At 42.3% G+C, this 18,717-nt stretch overlaps 1 protein-coding gene across 3 annotated transcripts; it reads right to left on the bottom strand.

The window, feature by feature from the left end:
• Positions 1-1,026: 1,026 nt before the first annotated feature.
• On the bottom strand, positions 1,027-17,531 carry OPTN (optineurin). Of its 3 annotated transcripts, none has more exons than XM_066182726.1 (14): positions 17,453-17,531; positions 16,615-16,791; positions 14,687-14,889; positions 12,393-12,548; positions 11,305-11,381; positions 9,116-9,250; positions 7,896-7,974; positions 6,519-6,634; positions 5,706-5,855; positions 4,649-4,742; positions 3,819-3,977; positions 3,019-3,149; positions 2,201-2,280; positions 1,027-2,040 (listed from the first exon to the last, which is right to left on the bottom strand). In XM_066182726.1, exons 2-14 carry the CDS (start codon positions 16,778-16,780, stop codon positions 1,919-1,921), a joined length of 1,668 nt encoding a protein of 555 aa, XP_066038823.1. In that variant the 5' UTR covers positions 16,781-16,791; positions 17,453-17,531; the 3' UTR covers positions 1,027-1,918. The 3 variants fall into 3 exon arrangements, with proteins under 3 accessions (XP_066038823.1, XP_066038825.1, XP_066038824.1); XM_066182728.1 differs by having other exon boundaries at positions 9,116-9,247; XM_066182727.1 differs by lacking the exon at positions 17,453-17,531 and adding an exon at positions 17,363-17,381.
• Positions 17,532-18,717: the final 1,186 nt, after the last annotated feature.

Genomic DNA, 18,717 nt, shown 5'->3' with positions numbered 1-18,717 from the left:
AGCAGGTGCCATCCCCAACTGGATAACCTAAACAATGTCAACACTTGTGTTACACCACCAAATTCAATCCTAGTTATTGTCACATGCAGTGGACAAAATTTTGTAGCTTGGTCCTTTTTTTTTTGGTGCAACTATAATTCTGTGAAAAACATTTCTGAGAATGTACAAGCTCATTGCTGGACTGCAGTTAGTAATGACGACAAAAAATAATCTTCCCTGTAGCATGAACAGTTTCAGTGTATTGTGGCTTTATTCTTTGGAGTTCCTTGCCTCTCCTAATTTGTACTATTAGACCTGCTCTTTTATCTTTCTATGAAGACCTATCTCACCTAATGCCCATGTTTTCCTGTTAGCACTCCTGTGCTAACATCCCCTCTCAATGAAACCTCCTCAGATGATTCATTTTGGCTTGGCAAATGCATAAGTTATTCCTTCTCCAGCCTTTCACATGGATTTTCTGTTTCCATTAAGGTTAATACTTCTCAGATGAAATCAGCTCTGTTATCATTCTGTTAGTCTGCTCCTAACCTAGTAGCATTTCCATCAGATTTTAATCATTGCAGAATCCTTTAACTGTCACAAAACTCCCATAATAAAATGGATTTAGGGTAAAAACAGCCCATAAATCCTACTGTCACAAAGAACCAATTAAAAGCCAGTAAGAGATTGCATCTGCTGGGACTACTTGTAATTGATAAAGAAGGTTGCAATGAGGCTGACAAATACCTCTTCACAACAGTCAGCTCTTGTGTTACCTGAAATTATGGATGAAGCTATAAATGAGCTAGAACAGAAAATAAGAATCCAGAGTCTAAAAGTGATAATTAGAACAACAGTAACAACAAGCAAAGTACAAAAATTGCTTGAATTACAATGGCAAAAGAAGGATTGTCTCCCTTTTGTTGAGATAAAAACACCTGGGAGGACAAGAATAGAACTAATCCACTACAGTTGTTTCTACACAAGCTTTTCAGATACAGGAATTTGCAATCCTGTTTCAGTCTCCCAAGTATTCACAGGCACAGATAAGTTTATAATTGTAATAGATTTATTCTGATAGGGAAAATCCACTATACTCTTTTTAAATTAGGTTACATCCATCTCAGTACTTTCTACCACAATACTGTACAAGTTCAAATGCTCTTATTATAATAAAGAAAAATTAAGACAACATCATAAAAATTAACAGTTCTATAAAACCAAGTGACTTGAGTACACCAGGCGCTACATGTATCAGACCTAGCTGATCTGTTTTAAACCTTATGCACATCTGGCTAAAGCAAGAAGTTACATAAGCCATCAAAAATTTAACATCAGATTAGTATGGTCACAAGGGCAGCAGTGAAATGGCCATCTGGAGAAAGAGCAGGGTTCACTTCAAATGCTCGATGAATACAGCACTATTCCATTTTGCTGAAATCTTCTCAAACAGCTTTTTTTCGTGTATTACTTTCCTGGTATACAGTATATAAGAGATGAAGTATTTACAGGCTCACATATATTTGAGACATATATATATGTGTGTGTGTGTGTACATATATATATATATTTGATCAGCAAATATGTCATCTCTCTTCTGACTTCAGTGATTCAGCCCCATTCTGCAGAGTAGCCATAGAGCAGAGCACTTCAGGGGAATGTTCCTGAAAGGTTTCATAGCAGCAGACACACTGCGAGTTCTGTAGCACATCCATGTTGTTAATCTATGAAAACTCCTTCCCTAAAGCAGATTACAACAAGATTAGTGACTATAGGGCAGGGGAAGAGTTTTACCCTTTTCCCCTTGAATTAATAAGCAAACCCCTGAAAACCTCCTTCATAGGACATAAGAGTTGAGCATTATTTGAGCAAGAAGAAAAAAAACCCCAAAGTGTTTGGCAGGTAAAATTCCAGAAGACAAAGAATTGGAGGGAATCACTCAATTAATGCAGTCCATAACGTGAATCTGCAGTGTGTCCAAATCAGGTAGAATTTCTTCACATTTAGGACATGAATAAATTGAAATATTCCGCTGCTCTGGCCAATCCTGACTATTAGTTCCTGCAAGCAGAGAAGAAAAATTATTAACTATTATATTACCCAATTTTGTTCTCTGCAGCTACCCAGCTGCCAGAATAACCACAGGGAAGCTGTCTACAGCCAAGCAAAGCTGGTTTAACCTGAACCTGACCCTGAGGGCAGGAAAAGATGCTTGCAGTACCTCTTTGGACAAGGTGAGGTGAGTGCTCCCGATCCGGCATCCTGGCTCCATGGCGACTCTGCATCTCTGCCAGAGAGGTTCTGTGGATAATAAACAAGTCAAGGGCTCTGAAGACAGACTCCTGTCAATTGGTCATGCATTTAGTTCACAACTGCTGCTCAGAAACAGGACCTAGAAATGCCACTGCTTTGTGAGATCATGCCAGAGGTCTGCTGAAATCAGGGTCATGCAACTGACACCAGCAGCTGGATTTGGGCAGCCACACACCTAGGGATCTAGGACACACTTCTCTGGAAAGCTCCAAGGACTCTCAGCTGTTCAGGGATAACTGCAAATTTGCTTTAAGTAGAAAATCAAGTTATACCATAAAAAGGACTCAGTTTCACATTCAGTTAATGTGAAATATAACTTGATTCAATTACCACAGTACTCAGAACTGTGTACTCAGCACTGCCTCCTGGAGAAGCAGCAGATATCCCTGGCACATACACAGCAATGTTAGCTGCAGATTCAGAGCTAAAATTGACGCCAGAACTCAAAGAAACTCACAGGGAGAATTTACCAAGCATGAATCATCTGAAATGAAAACTTACTAAGGCACCCAACTAAGAACTAACACACTTTACAGAGATTCTACCAGAAAATTGAGAAGTCAGCCAATTCACTTTTTTCTTCCCCGTTTAAATTCAAATTAAGCAAGAAATGTCTGCAAAATTATTTGGCTTTAGAATGAGATGCTCACAAGACAATGTTGGTCAACACCAGTACACAGAGTAACACGACAGTGCAAAGGCAGTTCAGCCAAAGTCTGTTCTCACCGGCCAAGATCTTCAAAGTTTTGCTGCTCTTTTAGTAGGTATGCCAGCTGGACAGCCAACTGCTCCTTCTCCTCATGGATCTTCTCTCTTGCTGCCCTCTCAGCATGGAAATCAGAACAATAAACCTCCATCTGATCAGAGAAATGGAATCAAACTGAAAATTAACTTTGAGTGAACCATATTTGTATATGTCAAAATGACAAATCTGTATCATAATCTGCATCTACTCAAAACATGCGCACACTGCAAAGCTAAGACCTGCCCTTCTGACAAGGTGAAGGAGATCTACGAGTTTCTGCACTCTGTAAAAGATACTCCCAGCATCTTACCTGGGACACAGGTATTGCCTCTGCTGTACAGAGGCAGAAATGAGACAGACAAGCAGTGAGGAGGTGACTTGACTGATTACACTGACAAATCTGTGGTTCAGATAGTGGAACTAGGCCAAGATGCCAGGTCTGTGCCTTAAATGTGACGCAAACCCTTTTTAGTCACTTAACACATGCTGGTTTGAGTAAAATCATTCCTAAAACATATGCAGTGATTCTTAAGCCAGTGGTTTTAAATACACATCTACTCCCAACTTCTGTTTGTTGTGCCAGACTCCAGCATACACAGTTCCTCCTACAGAGCCCTAGAATATAGTGGGTAAAGGCTCTGCAGGGATCTGCAAGGCAAGCCAAGTATGCTTGAACTTGAGAAAATTAATATGCTTTGAACTTGAGAAAATGTATTCAGCATTCCAGAGTGATTTCTGAATATTGGGTGGGGGAAGTAGCCAGTTTGTGAAGAGCTGATACCTGAGCACGGAGCACAGACATAGTTTCAAGGTCCTCCTCTTGCTTAGCAATTAGCTGCTTCATCTCATCTATCTGGAGCTGCTTTGCAGCAAGGGCTTGTTCTGCCAACTCCACCTTTGCAGTCAGTTGTTCCACAACAGCTTTATCTACTCTGTCCAGCTGCAAAGAAGAACTGTGATTATGAGATGAAGTCCGAATATGACCCTTCTCAAAGTGAAAGTTTGCTTCTTATTCCTCCTGTCCTAGGAAAAGGTTCCCATTTTGGTCACCAAAGGAACTTGGATTAAGACAGCAGTGGTGACTGATACTTTATGTAAAAAATTAGTTTTGAGCTTTCAAACTACACAGTATCAAGTTGAAAGACAAGCCCCTAGTGGACACTGTAAAAGACCTTTTCCTAATTTCTGAAATTACACAGAACAATATGGCAGTTCCATTGTGGTTCAGTTCCTAACAAAACCTCACTGAGACAGGCATGTTATGTAAGAATACAAAAACGTTTAGAGATTTACCTTCCCGCGTTTTTATAAATGATGCTGCAGGAACACTGATGTATCTATCACTGCTGTCTAAGGACTGGACTCTATGCTGCACTGCACTGCAGATTAGATCTTACCCAGAAAACACCATGGAAGTACTGATGTGTGGATAAAGTTTTCTGTAACTGACAGCACAGGATCTATGTTTATCAGAGCAGTCCTGTTATGTTGCATGTAATTATGTAGAAGGGATGACAGTCTTTTCCTGCCCAAATCAGATCCTAAAGATGTTCCCCCATCCCTTCCCCCTCACTCCTAATTAATTATGATTTCTTCTTGTGATGAGTTTACCTCTTTGAGTTTCATTTCATCAATTTTTTTCATTGCCTCAGTGAGTTCTGGAAGGATTTTGCTATATGAATCTTGGAGGTTATTGTACCTTGCCCTGTTTATGACAAGAAAAGAGATTAAGGTTTGAAAAAATTCTTTGAAATCTAAATAATGTTAGAACTTAAAAAAAAAGCCTCTACCAGCTCCTTACAAATCAGTCTGCATTTCTGGTGAGAAAAAGTCATGCTCCATGTCTCAACATCTCTCTTCCAATGAGTTGTGTGCTGCTCTACCCATGGATTGAGTGCAAACCAATGTCCTTAGTGATCATCTGCATTTCATATTGAAGAATCCATCATTCAGTATTTTTATATGAAGCTCACAAATTCTGTTCAAAATATAACACCCCTCTTAGGAAGACATCCAAGTCTTGACTCAGACTTCAAGTAAAGGAGAATTCATCAGAATAACCAGACATGGGCTCCAAAGATAATGAGCAGCTTCTGCAGCAGCTGAAGAGGTGTCCTTCAGGAAGTTCGGCCCCTCTGAACAGCTTGGACTGACATTTTCACACTCCATACATGGACTGCACATGAAAGGGAGGAGGCAGCCAAAGCAAACAGTCTCTCTTTACCTCAGCCTCACCACACACTTGACTTTCCTAGTGCAAACATATTGTAGGGACTGCAGACCTCTTCATTAATGTCACTTTCCCAGCACTGTCACCACCTGACTTGTCCCTGCCCTGCAGGATGTGTCCACATTTACCCCTGGTAGTCAGTGGCACAGCTGTTGTCACTTCTCTGCTTCCTCCACTTGTATGTTACACCCAGCTCTATTCCACCTTTGACTTGATGATTAACGGAAGATACAAGTCAGAGTTGACAGTTCAAGTATTCCCAAGTGAGGGGTTCAGTAGATGAAAGAATACAGACTTCTACTTTATAATCAACAAACATAGCACAGTTTCAAAGCGTGCAGGACACAAAAGATTCAATTCCCCTTTGGCCAGATTCCCTTGGACTTCGCCTTTTCACTGACAATACCTTCCTGGAATACAAAACCAAGTCATACTCACTTTTCTTCATGTGTCTTGGCTTGTTCCAGCTTGACCTCTGCCTGCATGCTCTCCACCTGAAGTTCCAGTTTCTTGATGGTGTATATTAGCTGCTGCTTCTCCTCCAATTCCGATGCAGCAGCCACGCTTTTTCTTTCCAGTACCTGGCACCTGATAGAAAAGAAGAAAAGGTTGATCTCTTCTGCTCACCCTCTCCTGATGGGTATTTCCCATGAGGCATATAGCAAAAAAAGTACTTGTATGGTTCACTTTAAGGGCTTATTTTGACGAAGAACATGGAAAGACAAAAGTCTGTCTATACACAACCATCAGAAAACAAAGCTACAGAAACCAACACTTACTTTCTTACTATTATGAATCTCAAAGAAGTGGAATTTGACAGAAAACTAAGCAAAAAACTCAGGGTCTTGTAACCACTTTTATAACCTACACAATTTTCTTCAAAAGCCCAGACAGCTCATGTGAAAAGGTTATAACCAAGTCCCTTGGCTTTTTCCCCTAAAGCCACATTGATTATGTGAAGGAGAAAACAGAAAAGATTTTTCTTTACATCATGAGGGGATAAAACCCTAATCTTATAATTCAAGGCACTGAGGTTCTATTTGTAGAACTAGGTTGGCAGTTCAGATTTTTATGACAATTGCTATATTTCTGCACTTCACCACTTACAAAGAAGGAGCATTCTTTAACAGCACTTCTATGAAACAGTTATTTAAGTTGATATTTGTAGAAGCGGTGAGCTTCCCAAGATGAGAGTTGTCATACAAGTATGTACGGATGTCATGACAGAACTTTTGCTCTTCTGAGCCTTACTTTTCTTGAAGTTTCTTCTGAATCAATTCTGCTTCTTTTAACTTCTCATGGGCTTCCTGAAGCTCCTTAAACAGAGCACAAACTTGCAGATTCAGGGTTTCTACTTCACTGCCAACCTGTCAGAGAAAAAATAATGAAAATTACATATGGACAGTTCAAGATAGTAAAGTTACGGGCTTAAGAAAGATAAGCAGGAAGTCTCACTCTAGAGAAAACAGCCCAAGTTAGTTTGCACAGTCACAGTCTATACTCAGTAATAAGGCCTCATCTACAAGACTTTACAATTATTCCACACTGCACCCCCTCATTGTTCCACTAAAGATCTACATTTTACCACAGAGGCAGTTAACATGAGCTCTGGTGACAAGAGCCTCTGAAAAAACACAACAGTGTACATGGAAATGGCTGCCAGCGCAAGCACAAGTGCTGACCTCAGTATCCACTTCAACGAGGAGTTACAGCCTGTTGGGCACAGGCTGTAACTCAGGCAAAGTGGAGATAAGAGCACTGGAAAACATTAATTAACCGAGACATCAACTGCTTTCCCTAGAAAGGGCATCTCTTGACCTACAGACTGGTCTTGTTTAACCAACCCAACCCTAAAATACTTGTCCTGACCTTCAAAAAGGCACAGGTCTCCAGCAGGTCCCATAGCATTTCCAAGTCTCATGCAGCACTTCAGAAACTCACACACCTCACATACAAGCACTCTTATTTGCCTGTATTATGCAGTTGCACTAAACCAGCATGGACCTCCAAGGCTATGGGATTGCACTCTCACTTCACACAGAAGTTTACAGCTGCAGGCACAGAAGTTAAAGCATATGACTGGAGATGAATCCCAACCCCAGAATTCTTTTAAATCTTAATTAAAAACAGGAGGACTAAGTTTTTGCCTGGAACTGTGTCTCAATATAAGATAGTTATGCCCCACCATTGTAATCCCACTAAAAACGTGAACAAACCTAAAACAGGTGCCATATGAGCTCCACATTTAAAGTCTGTTTTACAGTATGCTGTCACTGGATTCTGATCCAAAAGCTGACCTAGGCAGCAGTGAGGAAATTCACACAGTCTAGATGACTTCTGGAGCTAGAAATTACTGTATTTGTCTCTGCTTTCTGGGCATGGCCAAGGCAATGTGATATAACTGCAGTTTTGCCCAGCCTCCCAAATGCTTGGCCCCCAGTCCCACCCCTTTGCAGCGGCTGGTGTAATTTGGAACCACCTCTAAGATACATCAAAGTTCAATTCCATTACCCATTCAGGAAAATTTCTCCTTGCTCCCTGACTGCAAGTGGAAATCTAGACCCTGAGGTTGGTGACCTCAACAAGTCAGCTGTTTGCTGTTGTATCTTGGTGAGGACAGGTACTTACAGCTTCTGAACTCTCTTCTTCCTGTTCAGTTTGTGTCCCACTCTCCAGGCAGTTTCTGGTCTCCTCCAGCTTGGACAGTCTGGAAAAGAGAAGGAGCCAATAATGATGGATTTGGCTTATGTTTCAGGGGAGATTGTGACTATACAAGGATTTCATACAAGTGATGTACTCTCTTTGTAACATCACAGCCACAAAAAAACCACAAGGCAGAATGGAAAGCACAGACATACAGGAAGGCCTGTACAATCATGGAAGTTCTTGAAGAACACAGGACAGTGTGTGTACATTTAATTAAAATGGATGCGTAAGTCTGCAGGTGTGATGAAGGTCATGACATTCAGTCCAAAGGGATTGATCTTTGGTACAGTCCAAAACTACCAACTCTTTGGAAATAGGTCACTCTGTTCACTGAATCCAGTGATTAATATTGCCTCTGTTCTCCTGGGGTATTTTCAGGGGCTGAGGTTTCTAAGAATTGTTTGGTTATGGCTCATTATGTCTTCTAGGAGGACCACATAGAAGCAATTACTGTGACACCAACCTTTCATCTAGTAGATAATGTCCAGGAAGTTTTACTCTGTCTCTCTGAAGTGGGGATCTGGAACTGCTTGGGCAATTTGCCACTCCTGAATAGACGTGATGATTTACACCCACAGAACAGAGCTGAGACAGACTCTCACACAGGTCTCACTGTGAAAACTCTCTCTCTTAGAAAAGTTTGGAATTAAACTTATTTTAGACATTTCTAAGGAGCTTTTGCAAGCTCACACACTGCTAAATGTAGCCTGCCAATATCACGAAGAGGACTATAATCCTGTTTTAGACATAGGGATTTGGTTAAGGCCCCACACAGAGATGATTCATACAAAACCAAGTAACTGTGGAGGAGTGAATGGAGAGAACAGCCCCAGCTAGTCACCCTATCTTTCTGAATAACCCAGGGATAGTTCAAACCCAAGAGGAAATGGGCAATTTGCCTTGATCTGTGGTGCTTCAGGAAATCAAAATAATAATAAAAGAGATTTCTTTTGCCCATGTAAGAGAACTGTGGTTTATCCCTATACAGACAACCACAAAATGTTATTACAACCTAGTGCTCAGGAAATTCCCCATCCAAATCACACTGATATTTCAGCTTATTGCTGATCATTCAGAGCTTGGTAACTGCAGCAGCCCTGAAAGAAAACAGCTCCAAATGTTACAGTGCACCTACTTCATACCTTTCTTTGTGATCCTGCAGTTCCTTCTCAAGATTTTCCCTCTTATGAGTTTCATTTCTAAGGCAGCAGAGCAGCTGGCTCACAGTTAGCTCCTCAGACTCCAAATTCTTAGATTCATCTGCAGATTTGCTCCTGCTTCAAACCAAACCAGATGTAAATAACAGCAGCTAGCCCTTTAGCAGAGCACTCCCTTAACCCTAATGCTGGGATCCAGTCTGAGAGGCCACCATTTCCCACAGTGCTGGAAACCAGTGCCTCAGTGTTCTGAGCAAAGGGCTCATTCCCAGTTGCCAAGAGCCAAGACCAGTAGTCCCAGCCCCTAGGCAAATGAAGGGCACAGGCAGTCCCCTTCCAGCTGAGGGAATCATATAGCACTTAAGCAAGGAAAGCAAAAGCAGTAATGTCAATACACAACCCAATGCACTTATTCTGACCTATTCTGCAGCCCTTTATGTAAAATGCTGCTGTCTATTTCTACGAAAAACATTTTTTGGCAATAAAGTACAGAATATTTCTTATCTTTGCCTCACCCCTTTAGGGAGAACAAAGCATATCCCACTAAAAATGGTCATCAGAAATCACTTTTTTTTGCAGAAAAAAATTTCTTTAATGTTTCTCTCTCCTCACATTTCACAGCTCTTTTCAAAATCATATTATGCTACTGTAAATTGAACCAAACAAATACAAAGCTCCAAAAAATAAGGCACATGATAAAATACTGTATTCCATTATATCCATTTTTATGGCCATCAAGACAGAAAGTCAAAATCCCCAAACTGTATGGAAGATAGGCAAGTTAGACTGTACATTTCAGAGTCTCATCTGTAAAACAGCATGTGTTAAAAATTCTGCTTTTGTAGTTCAGAAAGGAAAGCAAAGCAAAGAGTCTTCTGTGTGCTTCTGAGAGATAGAAACCTCTGGTGAGCAAAATTCAATACCCAAAAGACAGTGTTCAGCCAGGATATTTTAAGTAAATAACTTTTATCAGGGGATTTTTAGTGCAGTTCTACCCTTACAGAAATAAATCCATCCTGAGTGGATCACATTTCTTTGAACCTGTTAACAGCATCCATCTAAAGTTTCAGCGCTGGACAAAGACACGTGGTGACACTGGAAATACTTTAAGAGGTACGTATGCACCCTGTTCTTGTAGATATGGCCCAGATTCTCCCCCAAAGTTAAGCAAGTTCCACAGGGAATATCTGCTCATAATCAGTGTTCTCACAAGCCATAGCTAACAACAAGCTTAATACTTGCAGCTCGGCCTGTGGTCAGCAGCTCTCTCAGCTTTGTCCACAACTGTAACACCCTTTTTTTTTTCCCTCCTTCAACTTCTTATCTGCATGCTGAAGGACAAATTTCTATGATATTGCACTAAAGCACTGTTCTCCCTTGCAGTGACAACATGGAGCACACCTTTCTGGCCTGCTATATCCTTAGCATTTTCCATATCCTTCCCTTTCAAAAGCAAAGGCACAAAGTAAATAAGAGTTCAGCCAAAACCATCTAGCTGCTAAACTGGGCAGTATCCAAAATGGAAAGTTGAACAGTATCAGATATCTATGTCCATGAGGAGTAAAGGTTCAGCCAGGGGCAAGAAAGTCCCTTGTGTCCTGGAGCTGATGTAAAGATCAAATTTTGAGAAGTAACCTGAACAGAATGCTGGTATCTTCAACCCAGTAACCTGAAAAGCAAGGACTATATTCCACTGTGTGTCTACCCCATCATGGATACATTTCATACCAACCACACACAAGCAGGGTCAGATCTGAAAGACTACAGGACCTCTGACTCTTACCAATATCAATATAATGGAGCAGAGGACAGATACTCTATTAGATGGTCTCCAATGATTAGGAGGGAAGAAATCTCTGCAGCCTCTATCTTTGTCATTTCTGTTTGGCCTCCCTTAAAAGCTTGAAGAGCTGGCAAGTCAGAATGTCCCTAAATGCCTGGCCAACTGGCCAGAATATGCACTCCCTCTTATCAGCTAGTGAAAATTGGAAGGAAAAATGTCAGAGAGCTGAAGGCCTTACCACATGCTAGGTAGGTAGAGCTACTGCAATGGAGGGGTGCAAAGCCAAAGATGATTTTCTAGTGCATTCCTCATAGAAAGAAGTTCCCTTACATTGAACCCAAAACCCAAGGCAGAAGTCTGAACCACACATATCACACAGGAACCTACGTACATGTAGACAGCAACATTACTGGGCATTTCACCACTATTCTCTTGATGTTCCTTTGCAGTTCTACTTATTTCCCCTTCCTAGGAGAGAAAAAACCACTATTAGCTCAGTATTTGGACTAAGCAGGACAGGGTTTTATTTATTTGAGTTAAGGAATGAAGAAAAACAGGGAGAATTGCTATCATGGCAATACAGATAAATAAAAAAACCTCCTACAGATTATCGTCATGTTTGGAAATTCTTAATTCAAATACTTCACATGCCTTTCCCTGTATCTCCTCCAGCTTGATTAGAGAATAGGAACAACGAGATCTACCCTTCTCCATTCATAAGCAACTTCCACAGCCACTCTCCCCTGTGGAGATGACTGAGCACCACACAGCAAGTCAATGGCACTGCAGGTGACTTTCAATATAAGCCTAGAAATCACTCTCCAGCCTCCTAAAAGAACCAATCTTCTTTCCCACTACAAACCCCACTCCTTGATCTTTGTAGCCCAAAGGAAAATGTACCCCTGAATTTTCTCTGACAAGTCCAAACAAATTTTAATTACATTTTTTAAATTTCTTGTTGCACATCTACTTTCCAGAGAGAGGATATAAGGAATAGAGGGATAGCAGAGGCCTGAATTTTCACATTTCAGTTTGCCTGTGAAGATTTTCCAGATACAAGAAGAGTAAAAAAAATACATTTTTATGCCTCTAGGGAATACTCTCTAGAGTTCTGCACTTAAGTTTTGTTTGCCTGCATCTCTACTTATCTGTCAGTAGGAAGTAAGCCCCATTCTCAAAAGAAAAGGCTCCATCTGTGCACAGGTGTTGCCCCTTAACCAAACATGGTACTGATGTTCCCAGAAATTCCAGCTAAGACAAGACTTAACATTTTTAACTAGTGCAATAGAGGTTATGAAATTAATTTACTTAGAACTTTAAAGTCGAAGGACAAAAATTAATTCCAGGTCCTTTACCACCTTTACACTACCTTGTAATCCACAAGTGCTCTATGGCAAGTAACTTATATAAAAGACCAAAGAATGACAGAATTATTTAGGCTTGCAACTGGCTGCAGGTTACTTTGTTCCTTTTACTTACATTCATCCCAATCTCCACAAAGGAATCCTCTGCTGAGATGTTCAGCTTGACCTGAAGCTCCGAGATGATGGCGAGCAGATCTGCCTTCTCAGCCTGGAGCCGCTGCACCTGGGACTTCAGCTGCCTCACTTCCTTCTCGGGAGCCAGGCTGCCCTCCTGGGATAAACACATCCTGCATTAGCTGACCAAAAGGGATCACCAGCCAAGGAGCACACAGCCTGAACATAACAGTGTCCTACATCCCTTCTTTTCTGTTCAGGCTTGCCTGAAAACCCCACAGTTCAACCCCTAAATTATGTTTTGGTTCACTCAAGAGCAAGAAGTCTAAACTGTGAAATCAAGTTAATCAAACACTGGGCATCCCACTGCTGGAAAATATGGGAATGGTTCTCTGAATGCACAGATAATTGGGATGCAAATTTTTGCCTGAATCTATGCCTTTTGCTACCACACAGGGTATCAGTCAACCTCCAGAATTATTGCATTTTTTCATCCATATCCCTATTCCTCTTTTCCCAAATCTAACCAAGATTCAAGGGAGAAAAGACCACTGGGCAGTGAGCTTTCCCACACACCCCATTCTTAGCCTTTCCCCACCATCTAGCTTCTTTGTACCCTATTTCCATGTATAAATCTTCCCAATTCCTTGACCTTCATAAGAAGTCTCTGTTCCTCAGAGATTCTCCCCAAACTTCTCTCCTTCCAAACACAACCATCTCCTTTGCCTTCTGCCTTTTCCATTTCTCCAGGTTACTCAAAACTTTCTCTTAAGCCTCTACATAACCACCAAGACTCATTTTTCCCTTTCCTTTAAATGCTGCTCCCCATTATGAAACTGTCCCTGTGAGTTTGTTTCTTCCTCGTTTTGTAATCTGAGCCTCCACCTCCTGATAATGCCTTTATTGCACCACATACCATCAATGCAAATTCTGAACAATTCCTGGAGTCTGAATTACATTCTAAGCTATGATTATGCCAAATCTCCAAATATGTTGACAGTGTCTCTCATCCCACAATATCACTCTGCCCCTCTGACCTGCTGCTGCCCCTGATTTTATGCTTACACTCTAAGAAGATGCATTTAGAGCCAGTTCCAGGGAAGAAGAGATATTTTAGATTTTTCAAGCAGGCTGGAAAACTCTGGCAACAGCATACTTCAGGCATTCAAAGTACAAGAAGTTCTACAACGGATAGAAGGATTATAAATCCTCTACTTTCCCTTAAAAAATATTCCAGATTTATGTAATTCTAAACGATTTGTGAAATCCTGAATTTTCTTGACAATCCTGAAACACAACTTTTAGTTTGTAAAGATTGTGTAATTAATACTTACACAGTCACACTTTTTAAACATGACTTTCCTCCCCCTTGCATGTTCTGAGCTTACTGGTCAATTTTGATTTACATGCTGAAACATTTCTTACAGAGTTCCATAAAATATCCAGGAGGAAAGCAGAGTGTACTAGTGACTCTGATGAGAAAAAATTTAATACACTCATCCTTCATCAGACAACAGAGAATCCACATGGGTCCTGGAAGTACCAGACACCAGAATGCATCAGTTTGGCTCTGCATGGAACTCCTTCAGTAACTTTTCACATGACCATTTGGGACACAAAGCAGGTTTTGTTTTGATCGGCTTTGCCCACAGATGGCTTCAGAACCACCTGCAAAATGTTGCCTGGCTACTGTGCAACCACCTGCAACATTAGAAATGATGTGTAACAGAGCCAAAGGCAGGACACAGAGAGAATGCTCAGTCAGACTCAAATGGAACAGCAGAAGCACAGGTCTAATCTGACCTCAGTAAAAGAGCTTTCATAAAAGAAGACTGATACAAAGAAAAATAGATGGCATGTAATTATTTTTGCTTGTTTACATGTCAACTTCTCTCTGGAAACATAATACAAAAAGCAATTAAATGATCATGAGAGACAGATAATCTAACTAGTAATGGAATGGATAAAGAGATATCCAAGAATAAATGAAAAATTAGCAAGAAATGCTAGTTCTTATTTATTATGTAAAAAAGTTGAATTATTATTGTTTACTAAATGTTAACAAAAAAGTGAATTTTCTCAGGTGTGCCATAATTTTCTGTTACTACTACTCTGAAAGGCCTCACTTTATAAGGTAAGTCAGGTCAAGACCATTTCTTAGAGCTAAGGATAAAAATGGAGATTTTAACAAATCTCAAAACCATCCCAGTGTGATGAATCCCTGAACCACAGAAGGGGTGAATGCTCCAGACTTTCAATTCAAAAGCATGTCAATCTAACCAATTCCTTATTTACCATTTCAGCTCCTTCTTCTCTTTCCTTTAAGCTCTGAAGTTGCTGCTGTAGCTGTTCATTTTCAATGCACTTGGCCTGCAAGCACTGCTTTGCCTCCTTAAACTTTAACTCATAAAATTCTCGTTCTTCTTTCTGCTTCTCTCTCCAGGTGGAAAGTTCCTCATATCGGTCCTTCATAGCTTGGTTGTGCAACTTCATGGCTTCTAAATGGTAGCCAGAGAGAAGACATTGAATCACATTAATCCTCTGTCCATGAAACAGCAGATTTCCACTATACTGAGCTCAGCATTCTTCGGCATCAAATGGGTTGGCAATAATTGGGTATGAAATGTGAGCTTCTGTCTGGCGTACCTTAGATACCAAGCCAAAACTAAACTTATCATAGTCTGTTAACACTATAATAAATAGCTTGAAATCCACTGCTGAGATCACATGCCCACAGTCACTGACTTGACTTTTTCCTAGACCAAGAAGCCAGAAGGATTGTTCACAAGAGATACTTGGTATCCTGCTGAGAGATACTTGGTATCTTGCTGTGTGTGGTGTTTATGTGATCAGCCCAAATGAAACTGAACTGAGCTACTGAAACTACTGAGAAAACATCAGGCAGGGAAAACATCCTAGACTGGTAAATTACTGCATGGAAACAGATGCTATTAAATCAAATATCTCAAATGTGCCCAACAACGCTCCTCCCCAACATTTGGTTAAGATTCGATTGCAAGCATTGAAAAAATATACCAAACAACTTGCAGCTGAGTCAGTTCGCTGTAAGTAACAAAGTCAGTATGTAACAATATCAGTCTTACTATTGCAAAATGCTTACAAGATTTTTAGGCAGAATCAATGAAATTATTTTAGACATGCTTTTTTTAAAGCAAGCAATTCAAAGCTGGTTGCTTAAAAATCCTTGATACTTGTACTTTCCAGTAACTTCCACTAAATCCTGGTGTCATATGATAAACTTCCCATAAATCCTTCAGCTTATATATATATATATATATATATATATATATATAGTCTGGAGAATGATTCTGCAAGTTATGGGTTACAGCAGCAGTAAATATGTCCCAGAACACATTTACTGTCTTAGGTCTTCTGTAAGACCTTTTAGCAAAATACCAGAGGTACTTCTACAAACAACTTTCCTACTAGATTCCCGTGAGACAGAGAACTTGGACCAGGTCCAAAAATGATTCAGGAAGAATTTAAACACCAGTGTAAAATCACAATACAGGAGATATGCGACTCCATGCTCTGCTGTCATATAAATAGTGAGATACCTCTGTCTTCTATACAGAAAATTCTCAGTTTCCCTGGGTTTTGCTCTAACCATTCAAAGAAAAGCAAGTAACTGACACCTAAAGTCCAGATCCAGAAGTAAATCTATCTCACACGAAGGACTCAAATCATTAGGAATTTTCAGGAAAGTCTGCTGGTTTCTCCCAGATGTACCCTACCATAGCCACCACTCCTTTTTGAAGTATGGAAGGTACAGTACCCACCCCTCCTAATACAGCTTTGGCAAAATATTTGTGATGGAGCCAACAGTTCTACAATACAAACCAAAAACATCTTTCAGAGGTTGATGAGCAAATAGCACATCATAGGAAGAGATTTTTCACGTCACCTTCTAAAGTACAGGGTGCTATACCACTTATATATAAAACTCCAGAGCAAGTAAGTCCCCCTTGCCTTGGGCTGTTCTCCCCTTAATCTATCACATCAACTCAATTTGATGTGAGCTACCAAATATCCTATTGATGTGTCTTATCAAACTGGCATTGTCACGTGCAGAGTGGTTTATACAGCGAATGCTACCCAGCAAGGGCAAACAAGCACAGAATTCATACTCATAGGACAAAACAAGCTCTTCAGAAGAGACTCAGGGCTCTTGAATTTTAAGACCAGCTCACGTGCACATTCACCTTTTAACTCATTGTTCTCAGTGATTAGTTCTTTCATCTGCTGCACCATCTCTTCCGGGGTGTAGGTGTTAAGGGCTGGGGCAGCCATGCTGTCCACTCCATTTTCCATTTTACTCTTGGAATGCTCTCCATTTTCAGCAGGACGGCCCTTCAACTTGCTGGACATCTCTGAAGCAGCTGTTACAAGGTTTGCCAAGAGAAAACTTTCAATTTCTTGCCCAATTATAAAGAACGCATGATCACACATTCATTTTATTAACACATGCAAGCCACATGCCTTGTCACAGCACACAGGCAACTTCAATCGCTCAAACCCCGCTACACCAGAGTATCCGTGAGTTTATGTTAATCTCCCATGGGCCTAAAACACGTGATCCCCAAGACGTCTTTCGGGTTAACCAACCCTTCCTTAGGAGCACACTCCTCTGGGAACGAAACGAGACTCCCGCCTCGCCCACTCCCTTCCCCGCCCAGACAGCACTCGGGCCCCGCCGCCCGCCCGGCCCTGTCGGCGCCCCGGCGCCGCCTTTCACGCCGAGAGCTCGTTTCCGCTGATTTTTAACTTTCATTTTCGCTTTCTTGTCCCCTTTTCCCGTTCTCCTGCATACCCCGCCGCGGTGCTGGGGAGGCTGCGGCGCCTGCACCCGCCGCTGCCCAGGCACGGCCGCTCCGTCCCCGGGCCAGACCGACCCCCGGGAGCCGCAGAACGGCCTTTCCCCGCCTTGCCCTTCCTTCCCCGCAGGCCCACCCCGGATCCGCCGAGTCACCGGGCGAGCCCGGCCATGGCCACCGCCGCCCCCCGCTCTGGGCCGGCCTCAGGGTCCCCGTCCCCGCTCACCCCTCACGGCGAGCCCATGGCAGCAGCGGCCCCGCTCAGCTGACAGACGGACTGCCCGCCCTCCCCGGCCGTCCCTGCCCCCGCCTCCTCCTCCGCGGGGACTTCCCAGCTCCGCGCCTCCCACCTCCCGGGCACGCAGCGCTCGCTTCCTTCTGGCTTTCCCGGCTCCCGCCCCGAGGTCTGCCGGCGGCCAAGTCCCCCATGGAGCGGCAAGGTCGTGTGGGGGGCACTGCCCCTCGGGGAAAAATCCTGCGGGTCGATGAGGTTGGAAAAGACCTCTGAGATGTTCTAGTCCAGTTTATGACTGAGCACCACCTTGTCAACCAGGCAATGGCACTGGCTGCCAGTTCCAGACTTTGCTTTACAGTCACCTCCAGGGACAGTGACTCCTCCCTGGACAGCCCGTTCCAATGTCTAATCACCCTTTACGTGAAGAATTTCCTCCCACTATCCAATATCCCCCTTCCCTGGGACAGCTTGAGGCAATGTCCTTTCATCCTGTCCCTGATTTCCTGGGGACAGAGCCTGACCCCCACTTGGCTACAATCCCCTGTCAGGGAGTTGTAGGCAGTGATACGGTCACCCTTGAGCCTCCTCTTCTGCAGGATAAACAAAGCCAGCTCCCTCAACTGCTCCTCACAGGACTCATGCTCCAAAGCCTTCCTCAGCTTCATTGCTCTTCTCTGAACCCCCTCCAGCACCTCAGTGTCCTTCCTGAGTTGAGGGACCCAGAACTGAGCACAGCACTCGAGGTGTGTTCCTATAAGGGGGAGGAATGTCTTCTCCTGGCACGAGGCCTAAAAGACAGGATTGAGAGGTAGATGTGAGGTGAACAAAAGGGAACGTTGTTATTGCACAGGACATTTTAGTGATTTTTGCCACAGGATCAAATCAATTAGGAAGGGGTTTGCCATGCTGTGGGGATATAGCCCATTAATGGCTGTCAAACGATGTGGCTGGAGGTAGTGTCTGGCCCTGGAAGCCTTCAAATGCCAGATTGCAGGGATGGGGTTAGCTGGGGTCATTCACCCTGCACAGCCCCGGCGCTTTGTGACTGTGCTTAGCAGGATGCAGGCCTGGGAGTACCTCAACCGCCTGTTTTTAAGTGATAAAGCCAACCACGATGTTTTGGTTCCTTCCTTTACAATGTGAAGAATTATAGCCATTGCAGCTAAACTGTCAGTTTTTGATAAGGAAAATACCAATCCTTCATTAAAAAACCCCATGGCTTGAAAATAAGCTCTTTTGAATTGAAAATGCTGCTT

This window comes from Chamaea fasciata, unplaced genomic scaffold (assembly GCF_029207755.1).
Source record: "Chamaea fasciata isolate MVZ Bird 193981 ecotype frontalis unplaced genomic scaffold, bChaFas1.0.hap1 SCAF_5, whole genome shotgun sequence".
NCBI lineage: Eukaryota > Metazoa > Chordata > Aves > Passeriformes > Sylviidae > Chamaea > Chamaea fasciata.
This window is presented reverse-complemented; position numbering and strand designations above follow the sequence as displayed.

Bases quoted from the DNA above. Each gene is read 5' to 3' on its own strand.
- OPTN (XM_066182726.1), bottom strand. From the start codon at position 16,780: ATGTCCAGCAAGTTGAAGGGCCGTCCTGCTGAAAATGGAGAGCATTCC. The intron at 6,635-7,895 runs GTAAGTACCTGT...TTTCTCTGACAG, and splicing joins AAGAAGAGAGTTCAGAAGCT to GTTGGCAGTGAAGTAGAAAC. The intron at 5,856-6,518 runs GTAAGGCTCAGA...CTTTTCTATCAG, and splicing joins CAGAAGAAACTTCAAGAAAA to GTGCCAGGTACTGGAAAGAA.